The following is an 18,814-nucleotide window of genomic DNA, read 5'->3' on the forward strand; positions in this document are numbered from 1 at the left end:
ATCTTTTCACTGACTAACTTGATTGTATATTATAAATACAAATTTGATGCCTGCAACAGTCTCTAAATAATTGGGACAGAGGCATGTTTACCATGGTGTTACGTCACCTTTCCATTTAATTACACATTTTAATCACTTGGGATTTGTGGATACAAAATTTTGAAAGCTTGCCAGTGGAATTTTTGCACCTTCTTGCTTGATACATCACTTGAGCTGCTTAGCAATCCATATTTGTTGTTGTCTGATTCTTTTCTTCTAGATGTGCCACAGTAGACAGGTCTGAAGTGCAAGCAGGCCAGCTAAGTACATGCCGTCTATGTCTATTAAGCTATGTTGTTGTAGCTTGTGCAGAATGAGGCCTGGCATTGTCTTGTTGAAATAACCCAGGATTTCCCCAGTATACAACTCTACATCAACAGTACATTCGCACATGTGCAAGTGACCAATGCTGGGGGCACTGATGCATCCCATTTTTGCTGAAGAAGCTTTTATCTCGGTGGAGCAATATGCAGACGATGGCTTTCTCCTGAAATTTAGCCACCTTTCATACTGAGAGAAACTGTATGGTTATTTTATTCTTTTTAGCATCTTTCTTGTCTAATATGTGTGAACTTATGCTATCCTCCTCATATACCCATCCCCCATTCACCCCAATTACTACCATCTTATCTCTGGCCCTGCATTTTCACTCTCTTCATCTTCTTCCTCTTACCTTCCCCCACTTCCCAATGTATATAAGACCCTTCTAAAATATTTTGTGTTAGACTGGACTGGGAATAGACAGGGCTTGCCACAGACTGGACTGTACTGGCCACAGATTAGACTAGACTAGACTAGTTATAGATTGAACTGGCTAGTGACATACTGTTGACTAAGCTATGCCTGTAATTTCCTGCATGTGAAAAAAAGCCTCAGAATCTGAACCTCCTGTCTTCAAATTCCAGAACATCCAGTGATAAAGCTGTACTCATACATACTCTGTGTAAATAAACTTCAGTCAATGCCAGACTCCAGTCTCTTGACTCTAGGTCAAGTCAGTCTCATGCAGACAAGTGTAGGCAGGACCAAAGTTTCCACAGGGCAAGACTACTGGCCATCCTGAAGGTGAAAACAGGGTCTGAGAATAGTAAAACACAGTGGATGTGTGGCTTCTTTCTCTGCTCAGGATGCCTTTACTTCAGAAGTACTCCTAAGCCCATGTATTTGCATTTATAACAGTATCATGACAGTTTTTCATGTGATCATCTGTATGGGAAAATGTTTCTTTGTTAAATGGTATAAACATTCTTTCACAAAGTTTGGCAAAAGGTGAGCCATGACCCTGTTTTGCTTGTAATAATAAGTATTACAGTTTATTGATTTATTGATTGATTGATTGTGTGCTTGTGTAAATTGATAGTGGATTATATGAAATGGATAATGAACATGCAAGAAGCTTGTGTTGTTCCTGACATTGGGAGATCTTAATGATGTAAGGACATTTGTGGCCATAAGCCTAAGAGAGCATACTTGACCTTGCTCTTTCTCTGCATGTGTTGGATTAACCTCACTATTTCCAGTCACTCTTCAGATGTAACAGAATTTGCAGTTTGTGTTCTCCTCCTAGCATTTTGAGCTGTCTGTTTATGCGTGTTAGTGCGGTAACATATGGAAACATGGGGAGATCCAACTAACAGGCTAAACTGGGAATAAAAAAGGTTAAAGCATGCCAAAGTTACCGTTTTCAGATGATGGCCTACTCTGGTTTTGTCTTAGTTCTATTGTAGGAGAGCGGTTTTGAATGGATCATGCTGCACAAAGCCAGACCCACTAGCATGCTGAACAGTTGCGAGCAGGCAATGTGGGTTGAAGGCTTTATTTGGCTTTCTCAAAAACCATCCTGATATAGAAAGGGGATTAATAGACAGCTCATCACAGCTTATTACTTTCCTCCACTGCGCTCCATTTTCAGTTCATTGATATGGGCCGTGTTGTTTTCACACTGGCTTGGGTTACAAATGGTTTCTAAATCCAAATGAAGTCAATAATGCACAGATTTGTTTGCAGATGTGTCAGCCCATTTTGAGCTATTTTAATGCTGTTCCCTCAGTTGAGCAGTTATCATTTATTGGCGTCAACTTTCAACCACCCGTCTTACTGCCTGAAGCAGTTTCTCCTTGTAAAGCCATGCTGTCACCATTTTGGACATCATTTTTGCAACCTAGACAAGTTATTAAAAAAGGATCTTCTACAGATAAAATGGTTTAACCTTAACTTTACACTGTAATTAAACTTAAGATTTAACTGGGGATAATATTAAAGCTTATGTTTGGTTACAGATCCTGTGAGGCTTTTTAAAACTGTTTCTCTCTGGCAAAATCATGAGAGAACATTCACACCCCCACCCCCACCCCACATAAACTCTCACACACACACAATAGAGTAGTAAAATTGGAAGTGAATTTAGTTGGCAGGAAAATGTAAGAACACCATTATTTACAAGAAAGTAGTTACTTAATTAATTTAATATTTGTTGCATTTCGTCTTGGTTATTAATTTTGCCGCAGTAATCTATCTCAATCTCATTGCAAAGATCATTTTCACACACTTAAAGCACAGCCCAGAAAAGTAAATAATGTATTTTAATGCAATAATTATAGGAATGAATTTGCCCTCCAGGTTTTGACCCATATGTCATCTGATCATTTCGTTGTCTTCTTCCTGTGTTATTTTTATCCCCTTTGCAGTTCCATCCATGCAATTGAAGGAGAGGTAGAGAAAGATGAGAAAAAAGCTCCTCAGCTGAGCCCTCCACCCTGCTCACACACTCCGGACTATGAACTCTCTTCTGACCTCAAACAAAAACAAGTATGTCCTCGTTAACTGTGGGTATGTCTCTGCATGGGTGTGTATGCAGTTTTCACATATGTAGGCAAGCTTGTGAAGACAGAATTTTATCATTAAGATTAGTGGTTTGTGATAGAATGTTTCCATGGTAACAGATGGAAATGAACAGTAAATAACCTTCTTCTGTAGCAATATGAATATATTATTATGTTTCAATGCATGCTCCCACCAGTCCATTCCTCCATTCCTCCCTCTATCTTTCCTTTTATCTCTATATCTGCTTTCTCTCTCTCTCTCTCTCTCCTGATATGTCTGCAGATAGAGGAACTGGAGCAGAAGTATGGTGGTCCGCTCATCTCGCGGCGAGCTGCCTGTAAGATCCAGACAGCATTCCGACAGTATCAGCTCAGTAAGAATTTCCAGAAGATCTGTAATTCCGTGCTGGACAGTGGGATTCCTCGCCGCATGTCTGTGCGCAGGGTGCGAGTGCAGAGGGAAGGCTTCTCTGCTGAGCGCGCACTAATGGAGGGGTGCACTCTCATGGGCATCCCACTCACACATTCCACTTCACTGCCCACAGGCACTTCAAACACACTCACACACCTGGAGGACACTTTCAATGAGCAGGTAGTATTTCATAATTTAAATAACTAAACTTGTTCTATTTTAGTCCAGTAAAGATGTAGGTTATGTCATGTACAAGTCACATGATAGGTTTCCATTACAATTCTGTTTATCTCATGTAAATGTGTGAAATTTCAGAAGTAGTACTTAGAATATTGCTAATAATAATATTTATTATATTTATAACTACAGAAAATTGCCCCAAACATTGCTCTCTAAAGTGTAGGTTTTTTTTTTTATGAACTGTTTTTCTTTTATCTGTTAGGTGTATTTAGAGTGTCTAGGACATGCTGTTTCTGTGTGGAAACATTCCCTGAAACCCACCTGCAGTGATTTCCTTCCCAAAAAGGAACCATGTGTAGCTGCAATAACTGAAAATAATAAAAACTGATTCTTTTATGTGTCCACTCCCAACGATGGACTTGATAAATTGTATATTAATTAAGTTTATTTAATAAATTTTGGAATTAAACTTTAATGCTCACATACAAAGAAAAAACAATTAGTTTCTGGTTTAAAGAATTATACACATTTCTGTTGTAATAAATTCTCTGAATATTATTGAAAGAAAAATTTACATATTTCAAATTTATGGATCTTCAGAACTAACAGAAGTCGCATTTTAATGGCTATGGGGAAAAACATTAAATAGACAATTATTTTGTTAGAATAGCTGAAAAGAGGGAAGTTTCCTATTCCATCTAATTCTGATCTATTTTTTTTCTGTTGTAGGTGCAATCTTTAGCACGATCAATAGATGAGGCCTTGAGCAGCTGGAGTTCCGTGCAGGATGGGGAAGCAGAGGGGGCTTCAGGGGCTCCACCTCCAGGTCCTGCTACAGAAGGGCTGATGATGAATCCCACTAGCTTTCAGGAGGCCACGCAGAATGCCTGTGCAGAAGGCATGCCACGCAGTGCCAGTAAGCTCATGATGGCCTTTAGAGACGTGACCGTCCAAATTGACAACCATAACTTCCGCCTGTCCTCCTCTGTGCTGGAGTCTGTTTCCCTTGGCAACGGCATCTCCAAGGAAACCAGCTCAGAGCCCCAAGCAGGAGGGCAGAATGTCAGCCAATCAGAATCCTCTGTGACAGCCGATCCCGAATTCCCTGCCCCGCCCCCCAGTGAGGAGATAGGATTGGACCAACCATCAACAGGGGACGAAGTGGGAAGTGCTCAGGCCAGACAGGAGAAGACACAAACTAATCAGGGTGTGCCTGAGGTGACAGAAAACAGCTCAGAGCCAATCACCAGCAGTAGCACTTCAACATCAGCATGTGAGACTATGATCCTCTCTCTGCCACGCCCACATTGCCCAGACACACACTGTGGGACACTCTCCACAGATATTGCACGCAAGCGCCTGTACCGCATCGGACTCAACCTCTTCAACATGTGAGTACTGGTGGAGAAAAGGCCAGTCCTTACGCCAAAGCAGGACCAATGTACAATTGAATTGTTTTCACTGCTCCATGTGCTGTTTCACAGCATTTGTTTGTATACCATGCTCAAGGCCGATAAAAATATCTCACCCGTTCCATCCTCCCACTCATCTATGAAGCTGTTTCCTCTGCTCAGGTTTATCTCCCTTCACCAAGACTAAAGAGCTGAGTGTCTTTACGCTCTGCTCACTCATGGAGCACTAACACAGATACACACACACACACACACACACACACACAACAAAGGCAAGTGGATAAGGGTAATATTTCCCTGAGGGTGTGTGTGTGTGTGTGTGTGCGTGCGCGCGAGTGTGCCTTCCTCCTTTCATGCTTTAGACGTACAGACCCACTCACACAAAGACGAACCATTGTGTTGAAGCAGCAGTGTGTTACCGCACTCATATGAATGCTCTGATCAGAATCCCTTTGACATGGTTGACGTGAGCACCCCTTTGGTTGCTATGGTAACCAGGTGAGCCCTCCAGTCACAGTCACATGTTTTCAGGCTGCATGTTGTAAGCAGGATGGGGAGGGATCATGATGGACTGTGATTTTTCGTTGCATGGTTAAGTGAGAGGTAAGATGTTCGGTTGTTCAGTGTGATGGCAGTAACATTGGTCACGGCAGGATGATTTCATTTTAAAGCCACTAAAAAGATATGATATGATATGATATGATATGATATGATATGATATGATATGATATGAGAAAACACATTGCACAGTTGAAAACCAACATTTCATTGCCTTTTAGGAAATATTTTATGTTCTGTTTACATTATTTCTAATATATCAGCCAGTCTCCTGTTTATATATGAAAAATAATTGGCAAAACCAGTCAGATAATGGTTGTGGTGTCACAATGATGAATGTACATTTCACTAGTTTGACCATTCCAACCATAGTTCTGTTTTGAAAGCCAACTGCTCTACTACTCCTGCATTTATATTTAACATTGGAGGTTACATGACATTTAATATGCCATTAAAGGGTCTCGTTGTAAAAACAAAGGTGTATTCATAAATTGCCATTTTGATTTTTTTTTAATTACTGTCTTTGGAATTCACATCAATTTCATTTGAAACCTGCTTTCAAATGATGTAAATAGTTTTAATAATTTACTGAAAATATTATATTCTGATGAAATGTTGTCTTCTCAAAAAAAGTTCACTGCTAATTAAATGGAAAAAATCATCTATTTTTAGGCAGAAATATGACCAATTTTATGTCTATAACGCAGTTGTTGGACTGAGGGTGAAAAACAGTTGTTGTTCATGGCTGTCAGTAAGAATTTTCATAGTCTTCAGAAAGATTCAGAGATCTGAAAGGAGTGGCTGTACATCCCAGGGGATTTCAATGGAGATTCAGACATTTGTTAAAGAAGTTTTAGTTTGAGGATATTGTTACGTTGGAAATAGTCATGTATAACTTAATATTTAAAATGGAAAACAGGAAATAAATAGTGGGGAAATGCAAAATATGGTCCCTTTAAATGTATAATGTGGTTTGCAGAGCGGTTTTGTGAAAATACTGTTGAGTGAGGTCAGTATTACAGGTCAGTGAGCAGAGAGCTGCACTGCGCCAGAGTTGGGACACTAAAGCAGGGGACTGTATCAGTGGATTTAGTGTGAAGAGAGTGGTGTATAAAGGGAATTGTAGCACTGTAGTTATGGGGTTGTACATAAAAAGGGACAATAGTGAGTATTGTGGAGTGGCTGCACTCAGGAGACTGCGTGGCGCTGTGCTTAGGGAGACTGCACTGTAGAGTTGTGTCAGGGTGCAGAGAGTGGCAGATGTTTCTCAGCAATGTCCAGATGTTTGGGGACATTAGAGACTACAGCACTCTGCAGGCCAGCTGATCCTTCCGCCATGTCCTTTTAAACCTGACGCAGCTTACATAAGCTCATTGCCTGTGTGTGTGTATGTGTGTTATATAAAGCCTTTGCTAATGGGTGCTGTGTTGGGAGTCGACATCATTATCATGCTTGCATAGTTTTTGTAGAGTTATAAATATCAGGAATTGTATGAAGGCATATAAATATATTCATTAGCCTTTGGTGAGTATGTGTTGATGTGTTAGAAAAATACACGGATTTGCTTTTTCTGCATGTCTGATTTCATCTTTAAAGCTCTGGAACCCTGAGGTGTGTGAAATAGGGGCAGTCATATTGCTGTCTTTTTGTACATGTGACCTCTGTTGGATCTGACGTCTGTTTGTGTATGTATGTGTGGTTTATGTCTGTAGGTGGTATTGGTTCGTTGGGCCTCTGCTCTCCATTCTCATGTATGGTTAATGATGAAAGCAGCACATGAGGCTTTCTTGCCTCACCGCTGGAACAGAAATGCTAAGTAATGTTGACAGAATATTCCGGAATATTCATGATCTCCTTTCGCAGCACAAATCTTGCATAACACTCATGCACGCGCGCATACACACACACACAAACCTTTTAGATAGCCAAAGGTCTGTGGTTTTAGTTCAAGCATGACCAGCTACACAACAACCCTTGCAGTGATGTGACCCATTTGTTTTTGTTTCTTCCTGTGCAGAAACCCAGACAAAGGCATCCAGTTTCTCGTCTCCCGTGGTTTCATCCCAGACACACCCATAGGAGTGGCACACTTCCTACTACAGAGGAAGGGCTTAAGCCGGCAGATGATTGGCGAATTTCTGGGCAATAGTAAGAGGCAATTCAACAGAGATGTTCTAGAGTGAGTGGCATGTTTGATTTTCAACTATCATGAAATAACCATAGTGTTGTCAATATTATGACTTTTGATTTGATACCTGCCTAAATATCTCAATATCAATACTGAAACGCTACCATGACGAAAACCTGCAACATCAGGACAAATAATGTGCTTTCTCTACAAGTGGTGGTGGGCAGAATTGCTGGCATCTGCTTGTTAAGTGTGACGTGCATGTGACCTTTCACAATTTCTGGGTCCAATCGCACCTTGGGCCCGGTGTCGCACATTCATAAGTTTACTGTTTGAATAAAACTGAATGTCTCAATCAATTATGTGATCTCAGTTCAGGAGTTCAGAAAAAATAAATAAACTCAACATAAAGGAAACAAATGTGTATTTGGCAGCAGTTTTGCATATTCGCAGCTCATTCTGATCTGTGTGAACTACTGGGCAGACTGACTGTGCTGTTCCATCTCTGGAGCAGATGATCTGCGTTGAGGGAGCTCTGTCTCCGGGAGCAGAGAAGCCACAGAGAGAGAATTGTCTCTCCCGCTCATGGTCAGTCCCGGTGTTCTAACGAGGTGTGCTACCGGCGATTCTCTTCTATAAACAAGAGCAAAGATAGCCATATAGCCATTTTCGTAGAGGTTTTTCTGGCATTTCAAAAACAGGAAACCCAAAAGACATACCCTTGTCATTGGAAGATCTGGAGAAGCTTTGGTGCTTCATATCTATGTCTTTGTTTACAATAATTACTAAAAAATTAAAAAATTAGTTTATTACTTGTTTTTGAACATTTCTAAAACCAAGCACCTTAACATTTTATCAACCAAGTATTCTATACTTGATAAAGGAACAGGGCATCACTAGATATTTATTACTGACTTATATTTCTATGAGAGTCCGACTGGTAAAACTGTTCTGTAACTAATTCACAGCCTCGTTTATTTTGAGTAACACCTCGCTCTGGTGTTCTGGCTTTAAACATCCGGAAATTTTGTCAGTTTTCCTGTAAAGTTAAACAAAAAGCTGTGCAGATGTAATTTACTCGTCAGAAAGTCAGTAACGTGAGATGTGTCCGTGTATTTCTGTTCGAGGCTCCAGTAAAACACTGAGCTGCACCGCGGTGGATGGTGGACCTACAGCGCTGAAGCAGTACAAGTGTGTCCCAAATCAGCTCTCAACTCTTTGACCCCTTGAACATTTGAACCTGCATTTTTAGGTCCCAAAAAGAGTACTTGTCCAGGGAAAAGAGAACCTTTGGTCACCTCAGAATGGTTCCACATTTAGTTCACAACTGGAATGTGAAATATGGCTGAACTAACAACAGACGGTGTAGTGGTGGAGTGGCGCCACCTTAAGTTCTCTCTGTGAAATACGGGTAAATTCACAGTTTCTACTCACGCATGCGTGTTTCAACATTAGGTGTCAGTCAGTCAGTCAGTAAGCGCATATGACTCTTCTGGCAGGCGGTCCGGCAAAAGTAGCTAAGCTGTGTAAGGTTTGTTACTGGTGCTAGTTGGGTTTTTCATTTTTTATATAACTTGCTAGAAGGTCTGAAATGTTGCTAATACTAGCGGCAAAATAATTAAGAGACAGAGAGGAGGCAAAGTGCTGAGGGTGCACACTGCCCCCCTGTGGCACTCATTGTAAATACTGCTCTTATTTTAAAACACTCCTTAAAGTACCAGTGTACTAATTATATGGGATAGCATTTTTAATGGCAAAATATTGATACCTTTCTAGTATCTGTGTACCGAGCAACACTAGAACCAATGTTACTTTTAAAACAATCGCTTTATTTTGAAGATAGTGTTTGCTGTCTCATGGGTGTGCAAAGCCTTCCTGGGCATCTTTCAGGCACATTGACATTCTCCAGCCAGCATCAATATTCTTGTATTAGTAATGACCTAACAAGTATAACTAAAGGAAAATATTCAAGAACAGTCTGAAATAGGATTACATTTTAAAACAGTGTGAAAGGAGAAAATATGTGTTAAAAAGTGTTAGAAAATATTCTAGATCAATTTGAATGAAGGACAACTGTTTAGAAAAGTGTGAGAAGTGTCCCTCTGGTGAGGTTAGAGAATAATTGAAGCAGAAAGTAGTTTTGTGCTACACGCATTTGTAAGTTAAGGTTTACCTCCGACTCCAAACTGCACACATCAAATGGCAGAGCTTGGGCTCAAACCTGAAAACTGTAGATAGCACTGCAAATACTGCAAAATAATCCCTCAGAGGGGCTTGGGTTTTGATGGTTTAAGTGCTGACATTCTCCATTAACTGTATTTGTAGGTGTGTTAGACCATGGAAATCACCAGATATTGTTGTACTATGGCGCTTCAGTAGGACAGGATTTTCATGCTTGCTTTAAAGGACAATTTTGGAGCAAATTGCTAACTTGGTTGGAAACTGCATCTGTTTACAAAGTGAATCATGCAACAATAATAACACATTCATATTATCACAGCTGTGTGGTAGATGAGATGGATTTCTCCATGTTGGAGCTGGATGAGGCTCTGCGGAAGTTTCAGGCTCATGTGCGTGTGCAGGGAGAGGCTCAGAAGGTGGAACGTCTCATTGAAGCTTTCAGGTGAGAAACAAGTGGACGTACAGTATACACACATTGACATATGTTCTCCTCTAAATAATGGCCTTCTACTGGTCTGTCTGCTGACTAATAAAGATTATATAAAGGATCCAAATAGTGCATAGTTATAAAAGTTCCACGTGCAGAGGAAGTTTGTTCATCTGTTGGTTATTGTCGTTTAATCAGTAATGACAAAGCTGGGTCATGTCTGTTATAATTTTTTATTAGCTGTGGATTCCATATAGTTAAATTCTCTTCCCTATAGACTGAGATATAGTAGCTTTTTTATGCTGTAGTAGAAGAAAATTTGGCTATGACAGACAAACATACGCTGTGCTTGGGAGGAGAATTTTTCAGCTGCTTACCTTTTGACCTCCAAAACATTTGTGTGTGTGTGTGTGTGTGTGTGTATGTGTGTGTGTGGTTGTGTGTGTGTGTGTGGTTTTGTGTGTGTGTGTGTGTGTGTGTGTGCGTATGCATACGTTTGAGAGTTAATGGTCTCCTTGGGCTATTCTGAACCACAGACTCTTAATGGAATAAATTCATGAAATACAAACCCTCAGGCAAGAGGCAGACTAAGTGCACTATTACTTTCCCTTTTCCTCGTTTATTTTCTCTGTTTTCTCATTCTCTCTTTCCATCTTTTACCTTTCATCTTTCATTTCAACATTCTCGTTTTTCATCTCATTGTTTGTCCATTTCTCTCCCTCTCTCTCAGTCAGCGGTACTGTATGTGTAATCCAGATGTGGTCCAGCAGTTCCATAACCCTGACACCATATTCATCTTGGCTTTCGCCATCGTCTTGCTCAACACTGACATGTACAGTCCCAACATAAAACCTGAACGCAAGATGCTTCTGGAGGACTTCATACGTAACCTCAGAGGTGAGCTTTGTGTGTCTGTGTGTGTGTGTGTGTGTGTGTGTACGTGTGGTTTATCATAAAGGCAACTACGACTCCTTGAATATGACTTTCCTCTCAAGCCCTGCAGCTGCATGCAATACATGTAGCTCTCTGTCCTGCCTTTGACAGCCCTGGATGTTCTTTATCCTCCAGTGCAGCATTCATTAATAGCCTCCTTGTAACTCCTCTAGCAAGTGTCTAAATGCAGAAGTAAAATCTTTACACTTTTAATATATGTTTAATATATCATTACTTTTTGTGCTATTTTTATTTGTCAATTAATAATGAAATGTTTGCATAAAGTTTTACATTTTCAGTTGTTTTAAATCACAAGCAATGATCTTTTGTAATTCTATGGAATAAGTCAAAAGACAATACATGTGCATTTCTGATTTTAATATTCAATAAATACACTTTTATTTTATTAATTTTATTTAATTCATTTTCTTCATCAGTAGATACAAGAATCCTGACTAGTCTGCAGTTTAGTGTATTAAAGTATAATGGGACTGAATTTTCTCATCTTGGTTAAAGTGTGTTCATCAAACACTACATATACACAGAAGCACTTTCTTCATATTTACACACTGGTACTGAGCAGATTAGAACAAATCTCTGACAAAATATTTACACACACTTTCACTCTATAATCAAGCAGCTCCTGTTTTATTAAAAAAGTCAGTATCTTGCGGCTTGAAAGATGCATCATATTTATGCAGGATATATGAAAATTTTGGTCAAAAAACTCTTTGTTAATAGATTAAAAATAATAATCCAAAGCAATTTAATCTTGTCTATGGTATATTCTTTAATGTCTGTTTATCGTAGTTATGTTTATCCACTCCTTGCCAACCAAAAGGTCTTAAGGAGAAATACTGTTTCATCTACTGCGGTTGTGACTCACCACTTTACAGAGATTAAACTAGTCACCTGGTGCATTTATACCTGAAATGTAGTTCATTACAAAATGCATGCTAATCACTGTGTGGCCTTGTTAGAGTCAGATTGTGTAGCATCATATTCAACCTCACTCTATTTTATTTATCAGCAGAGTGAATTTTCTTAACTTCAGATGCACGGCCATTCTGTCAGCTGTATCTACAGATACGACCACAAGCATCACGTGTCATTGTTTTTTATTAGTGACACTTACACTATACAGGCAAATATTTGTGCACATGCATATGTCCTTCTGAAGTAATAGAAACAGCAGAAACAGCTTCTACTTCAGACTGGATTTGAAAATTGCTGTAAAGATTTTGTGGCATTCGGCTATGAGAAAAACTATTAGGTCAGCTGTTGGATTCATTCCAAAACCAATCACTGGATGGACCTCCATTACACCATAGAACATGGTTCCACCGCTCCACAGCCATATGTTGGGGGATTTATATCATTTTGCCCAAACTGAGCCTGATGGTCTTAAGCTGAGGTGCATCAGCTCCTGAGTGTCCTATTTTGCTAATAGTGGTTGCTATTTATGACTTGAGATGTGCATTTCAGATGAACCCTAATTGCCCCTAAATGCCCTGTTCCCCTTAGGTGTGGACGATGGGGCGGATATCCCGAGGGAGATGGTAACTGGAATCTATGAACGCATCCAGCAGAGGGAGCTACGCTCCAATGAAGATCATGTAACCTACGTCACCAGGGTGGAGCAGAGCATTCAGGGAATGAAGACAGTGAGTCAACTGTGATCTAATCAGGGACAAAATTTATGGAAATTTAAACACTTTGCTGTAGAGGGTAATTTGTAATTGATTGCATTAGACAGAAAAAGTCTGAGGTGATGATTATCAGAACTGGATATTAATATCATGAAAATGGCTTAAAAGAGTATATTAGTTTAGCTGCTGAGTGACAGCCCACACTTTCATTCCTCACTCTGGAAAATGTGAATTTCAAATTATTTTATTTACTAGATATGGTATAGATTTAATTAGTGGCCAACATTGATCAGACTCTCTGATCACAGAAAACCTCACACTAAACTTTAAAATGTAGATTTAACTGGAAAACATCACTTGGTTTTACCTGTAATAATTATGAAATGAAGCAAAATCTCACAATAAATATTGTAGTTACTCAACATTTCTCGAAAAAATAATCATTCAACAACATTAAATTATATCATAAATTAAATAAAGTAATTAATAAATAAATAAACATGCACTTTCAAAACAATGTTATTATATTGGAATGAAATGGATATGAATTACCATGAAATGTATAGTAGAGATGCTGATTAAAATTGCAAGATTGATCACCGAATAGTATTAAAGTATTAATGAGCTTGTGTGTGTGCATGTGTTTGTATGAATGTGTGTGTGTGCATGTGTGTGTACAAACTGTCAGAGTGACTGGGAGAGAAATGGCATGTGTGTTTTTGGATTCCGGTAACATCTAATTTGCCACATCTTTGAATTGATTTTCTGTTGTGGAAAGATGGGTTGATTGATGGGACAGACAGAATGACTTTGCTGTATGCTCTGAGACTGGCGAACCATGGGATCAACACATTAAGTAGCTTCGCACAGCCCAAACAATGAATAGGTACAGTACATGTCAACTGAGATTACAACTTCTGCTTATAAACTATTTATGCCTCTGCCCTCTCAGTGGCAGTGTGTATAAGAGAAAGATCTAGTGTTCAAGGACGTTTTTGTGTGTTTGAAAGAGAAAAAAGAGAAAGATGATGATTGAAAAATGCATTATTCATCAGGCTTAATTTTAGATTTCAGGTGACACAAATGCAAAATAGCGTACTTCCTTTTGCATGAAATATTACTTCCTGGCATCATTGCATCCCCAAATCCATTCTGTAGTAATCCCCACACTATCTTTATATCCATGTATTCTGCTGATGATGCAGGCTACAGTCTAAAGCTTCTGAGCCACAATCAGTTTAGACATGGATGAGTCCTAAAGTGAACTATTGCGCCTCTCTCTCTCTCTCTCTCTCTCTCTCTCTTTCTCTCTCTCTCTTTTTCAGATCCTATCTGTGCCTCACCGGAGGCTGGTGTGCTGCAGTCGTCTCTACGAAGTTACTGACGTGAATAAATCTCAGAAACAAGCAGCACATCAGAGAGAAGTGTTCCTCTTCAACGACCTTTTATTGGTGAGAAAAACACCTATAAACACATGCAAGTACAAATCCACCTATACATAAACATTAAAGAGTAATCCTGGTGGTGTTTGAGTAAGAGTGTGTTCTTTCTTTGTGTTGTAAGATACTGAAGCTGTGTCCTAAGAAGAAAAGTGCAGCCACATATACATTCTGTAAAGCCATGGGTCTGCTGGGGATGCAGTTTCATCTGTTTGAAAATGAATGTAAGCACGGACACAAAGTATATAAAAGAAAATGGAAATTAATAGATGTGAACATAGTCTAAGAAAACAAAAGCCCTCATCAAAAACTAAATTGTTAACCACACCATGTGTTTCATCCTATTGGCACTACTATATATAGGACTTCCTTCTGTGGCAGTCTCCTTTTTCCAAAATAAAATTAATGTATCTTCTGCAGTGATGATGGAACCTGAGACCACTCTCCTGGGCAATAATGGCTCTATGTTTTTTATTAAACTCTGCTTTTTAACTGGTCCTCACAGGTTTTTAGTGGGGTTTAGGCCAGGAAACTGAAACTGCAACATCTAAAACTGTGTGTGGTCATCACTGTGCAGATTTGCAGCTGCTCTTTTAGAAAGAACCATCCTCTCCACTAGTTTGTGGGACCAGTACATAAACCCTGTTTCTGGAAAAGCTGGGACTTTATGTTCAACCACATTCCAGAAATGTTGGGACACTATGTAACCTGTAAATAAAAATAGAATGCAGTGATGTACAAATAAGGTAAAACCCTATATATATATTTGAAAATAAAACAAAAATTATATAAAAAATGTTGAAACTTGTAAGTTTGATTGTTTTTGAAAAATATTTGCTCATTCTTGAATTTGATGCCAATAACACGTTCAGAAAAGTTGAATGGGGAACAAGCCTGGTAACGTGTAAAGCTACAAAAAAGAGGTTAATTGGTAATAGGTTAGACGTGACTGAGTTTAAAAACAGTATGTCAAGAGAGAGCGAGTGTTTTTGAAGTAAAGATGGGGAGGGAGTTCACTACTCTGTTAAAGACTATATGGGCAAACGGAAATATTTCAAGGAAAATGTTTCTCAAATTCAAACAGTAAAGAATTGGGGAAATTCATCATGTACAACCTATAATATCATTACGTTTCAAAGAACCTCCCGAAATCTCTATATGTAATAGACAAGGCCCAAAACCATCAATGGCTGGCTATAGTCTTCAAGCCCTCAGATGGGTAGTGATTTCACAAACACTTCACAATCCCACTGCCTGTTAACACAGTTCATCACTCCCCAAGTGGAAGTTAAAACTTACCCATGCAAACAAGAAAACAGCCTATATAAACATTTACGATGGACTTAGATGAATAGGAAAAGTGTCCTGTGGTCTGACAAATCAAAATTTTTGGATATTATTAAAGCTGCATACTCTGGGCTGAAGAGAAGAGAGACCATCCGGCTTGTTCAACGCACACAGTTCAAAAGCCAGCATTCTGAACTAGATAAAAACAATGGCAAAGGCAACACACACCACAAATGAAATGACCACAGTGAACCAAGCCATGTGGTCAGATCAAATATAAGGAGACATGATAGGAAACACATGTGAGCTGCAGGGCTCATGGGTTAAGGGCGTGTTTAAAGAAATCAAGAGGGAAGACACAGGAACAAGCCAAATTAAACCCAGAAGGAAAAAACATGGAAAAAAAACCCTCACACCTGTGACAGGATTGGAAGTCATTTTTGTGCTTTTGTCAGTTAAATAAAGCGTCAATTGAATTAACCAATCATTGCATATTATTAAAACAAACAAACAAACAAAATGGAAACTAGTTTTATTTCCCCTGTCATGCATGTTCACTACAACATCAGCTGTTTTAAAGTATTGAATTAGTCACCTAACAGTGATTTGTATAGTCATTAATGTGTTTAGGGAGGTCAAGTCATTTTGTCTCATTTGCATTCTCTATATGTCGCCATAATGAGTATCAAAAGGGAGTACCTGTTTGCCTTTGTATTTGACCACTTGGAAATGGAAACATGCTTCAGTTGTACTTTGCTCTTAAGACATTTTCAGGTGGTCTATCGTGGACTTGCTAAGGTTTTTTGTTTTCTTGATGCTAAGGGTTTTTGTTTTCTCAGACATGAGTAAAAGATTAGGTTTTCCTCATATCATTGTCCAATGAAAAACATGTATCCCCAAAAATAGTAACTTTACAGGAGAAGGAAAACCAATTTTAATGGAATTCAATGTAAAACGATTTTAAGTAATTTTGGAGCATTTATATTGGTCACTTCATAATTTTTTTAAATTACATTAGAATGTGAAGGACAGCTGCTGTGTTTAAATGATGTACTTAACTAAAAATCAACAAGATCGAGGTACATGTTTTTCATTGGACAGTGAGAATATATTTTGTGAGACTAACTTTTTAAAATCATCTTCACCAAAAGTGCCAATAATTATGGAGTGTGCTAGAACTGTACATAGAAAAATTCTGCACATGTATATATTACTAGTAAAAGCGATATTACTGCTGACTCGGATAAGGTCATCTATTTTCTGTTTTACGCCACAGACTTTTTGTTTGTGAATTAAAATCCCCACCTCTTTCTGTTTTCTCTCTCTCTTAGATTACCCTCATGGCATTACAATCTTGTCTCCATTCTCCTCTGAGAAGAAGCAGGTGGTCAGCTTTTGTTCTCAGAGCTCAGAAGAGTTGCTGAAGTTTGTAGAGGACCTGAGAGAGAGCATCGCAGAGGTAGCGGAGATGGAGCACATACGCATCGAATGTGAGTCTTATTAAGTGGCTTAATAGCGGGATTGTTTGGATGTGCTTTGAGGAATATTGCTGCCTTGACTGACATGTGCTTGGTGTCTCGCAGGGGAATTAGAGAGACAGCAGGCAGCGAGAAATCAGTCGGCTAAGAACAATGGAACCCAGCTGGAGATCCACAGACCAATCTCTCCTGCAGGTACAAAAACATCTTCATACAAATGCGCGGTAATAAGACAGCTCTAACTGTACTGATGAACACTGGCTTCTCTGATTAGGTATAATAATACGTTTGTCATTTTCAGGAGACCACGACTTCTTTGAGAAGACAGGAAGCAATGCAGTTGAGGTTTGTATCAGCAGGCGGTAGTGTATGCAGTTACAAATCAACAGTGTATGAGAGTGTGTGTATTTCTATGTTTGTTGAGTGCTGTTAGCATGTAATATGTGAATGTTGTTTGTAAAGCTTATTGAGGTCCTGATGTTTCCCTCTTGTGGAGTCAGAAACACCCCACTGCCCTATTACCTCAGTCTTTCTTGACCTCTTGACCTCCAAACACAATCTGTTTGTCTGCAACATATTTGTTTATAGACACCAGGCCCTCGGTGTTCTTTTCCCAGGCAAATACCCCCACCCCCACCCCCACCAAGATACAATAATTTAGACACTTGAAAATAACCTGCAGTTCCCCTTAAAGGAGGAGTACACACGTTTTGGGAAATATCTGCATATTTAAATGATTAAGATATATAGAAAGTCATTCAGGTTAATTTCATGTGGAATTTTCTATTCTAGAGGTCTACCAGTTCCGAATAATTCACAGAAGTGGTAAAAGAAAGCAAAAACTCAAAGATTTAATGCATCTACAGGGGTTAGACAATGAAACTGAAACACCTGTCATTTTAATGTGGAAGGTTTCATGGCTAAATTGGAATCTTCAATCTTCATTAATTGCACATTGAACCAGTAAGACCATGTGCATCCAATGGTTCAAACATTGTATCCTGAAGGCGGTGCCGTGTATCAGGACGACAATGCAGCAAGACTGGTGAAAGAAAGGTTTGATGAACATGAAAGTGAAGTTGAACATCTCCCATGGCCTGCACAGTCACCAGATCTAAATATTATTGAGCCACTTTGGGGTGTTTTGGAGGAGCGAGTCAGGAAACGTTTTCCTCCACCAGCATCACGTAGTGACCTGGCCATTATCCTGCAAGAAGAATGGCTTAAAATCCCTCTGACCACTGTGCAGGACTTGTATATGTCATTCCCGAGACAAATTGACGCTGTATTGGCCACAAAAGGAGGCCCTACACCATACTAATAAATTATTGTGGTCTAAAACCAGGTGTTTCAGTTTCATTGTCCAACCCCTGTATATGTTACGAAGTGATTACAATAATGCTTAATGTACATTGGACCTTATGATAGTTTAAAATAAGTCATAGTTTTGGCCTTTGGAAACTATAAAGAAAAATATATTTTTTATTCAAAATTACAACAGTAGTACTATAATGCAAACTGAATATAAAACCACAGAAGACCCAAAAGGTTCACTGGTGATTTCCAAAGTAAACAGCATGGCAGTTTAGACATTACCATCACTGTAAATAATTTGATTATTACATTTCTTCATTGTAAAAGACAAAATATTAGTGTTTGACTTGTGCAGAAATTTAAAAAAATCTGTGAAATTCCTCTTTATATCAGTGGTTCCCAAACTGGTCCTGGAGTAGACCTTTCCTGCATATTTTAATTAACACATAATTAGTCAATGATCAAAACATATTGAGCTTAATTCAAGAATCAAGCAGGGATACACAAAATGTGCAGGGCAGGAGGTACTCATGAACCCATAATGGGAAACACTAC

The 18,814-nt window shown here is 39.0% G+C and overlaps 1 protein-coding gene across 2 annotated transcripts in view; it reads left to right on the forward strand.

Annotated features, from left to right (window-relative positions):
- The window catches only part of iqsec3b (IQ motif and Sec7 domain ArfGEF 3b), a 40,849-nt gene that overhangs the window by 21,248 nt on the left and 787 nt on the right, over positions 1–18,814 (forward strand). For both annotated transcript variants that reach the window (XM_066684832.1, XM_066684833.1), the window contains exons 3-14: positions 2,727–2,847; positions 3,145–3,453; positions 4,183–4,844; positions 7,441–7,602; positions 10,052–10,174; positions 10,890–11,056; positions 12,617–12,756; positions 14,067–14,192; positions 14,305–14,404; positions 16,799–16,957; positions 17,051–17,140; positions 17,247–17,290. In XM_066684832.1, the coding sequence (XP_066540929.1) occupies positions 2,727–2,847; positions 3,145–3,453; positions 4,183–4,844; positions 7,441–7,602; positions 10,052–10,174; positions 10,890–11,056; positions 12,617–12,756; positions 14,067–14,192; positions 14,305–14,404; positions 16,799–16,957; positions 17,051–17,140; positions 17,247–17,290 (2,203 nt within the window). The remainder of the gene's footprint in view (positions 1–2,726; positions 2,848–3,144; positions 3,454–4,182; positions 4,845–7,440; positions 7,603–10,051; positions 10,175–10,889; positions 11,057–12,616; positions 12,757–14,066; positions 14,193–14,304; positions 14,405–16,798; positions 16,958–17,050; positions 17,141–17,246; positions 17,291–18,814) is intronic.

The sequence above is a fragment of the Hoplias malabaricus genome, chromosome 11 (genome assembly GCF_029633855.1).
Source record: "Hoplias malabaricus isolate fHopMal1 chromosome 11, fHopMal1.hap1, whole genome shotgun sequence".
Classification (NCBI taxonomy): domain Eukaryota; kingdom Metazoa; phylum Chordata; class Actinopteri; order Characiformes; family Erythrinidae; genus Hoplias; species Hoplias malabaricus.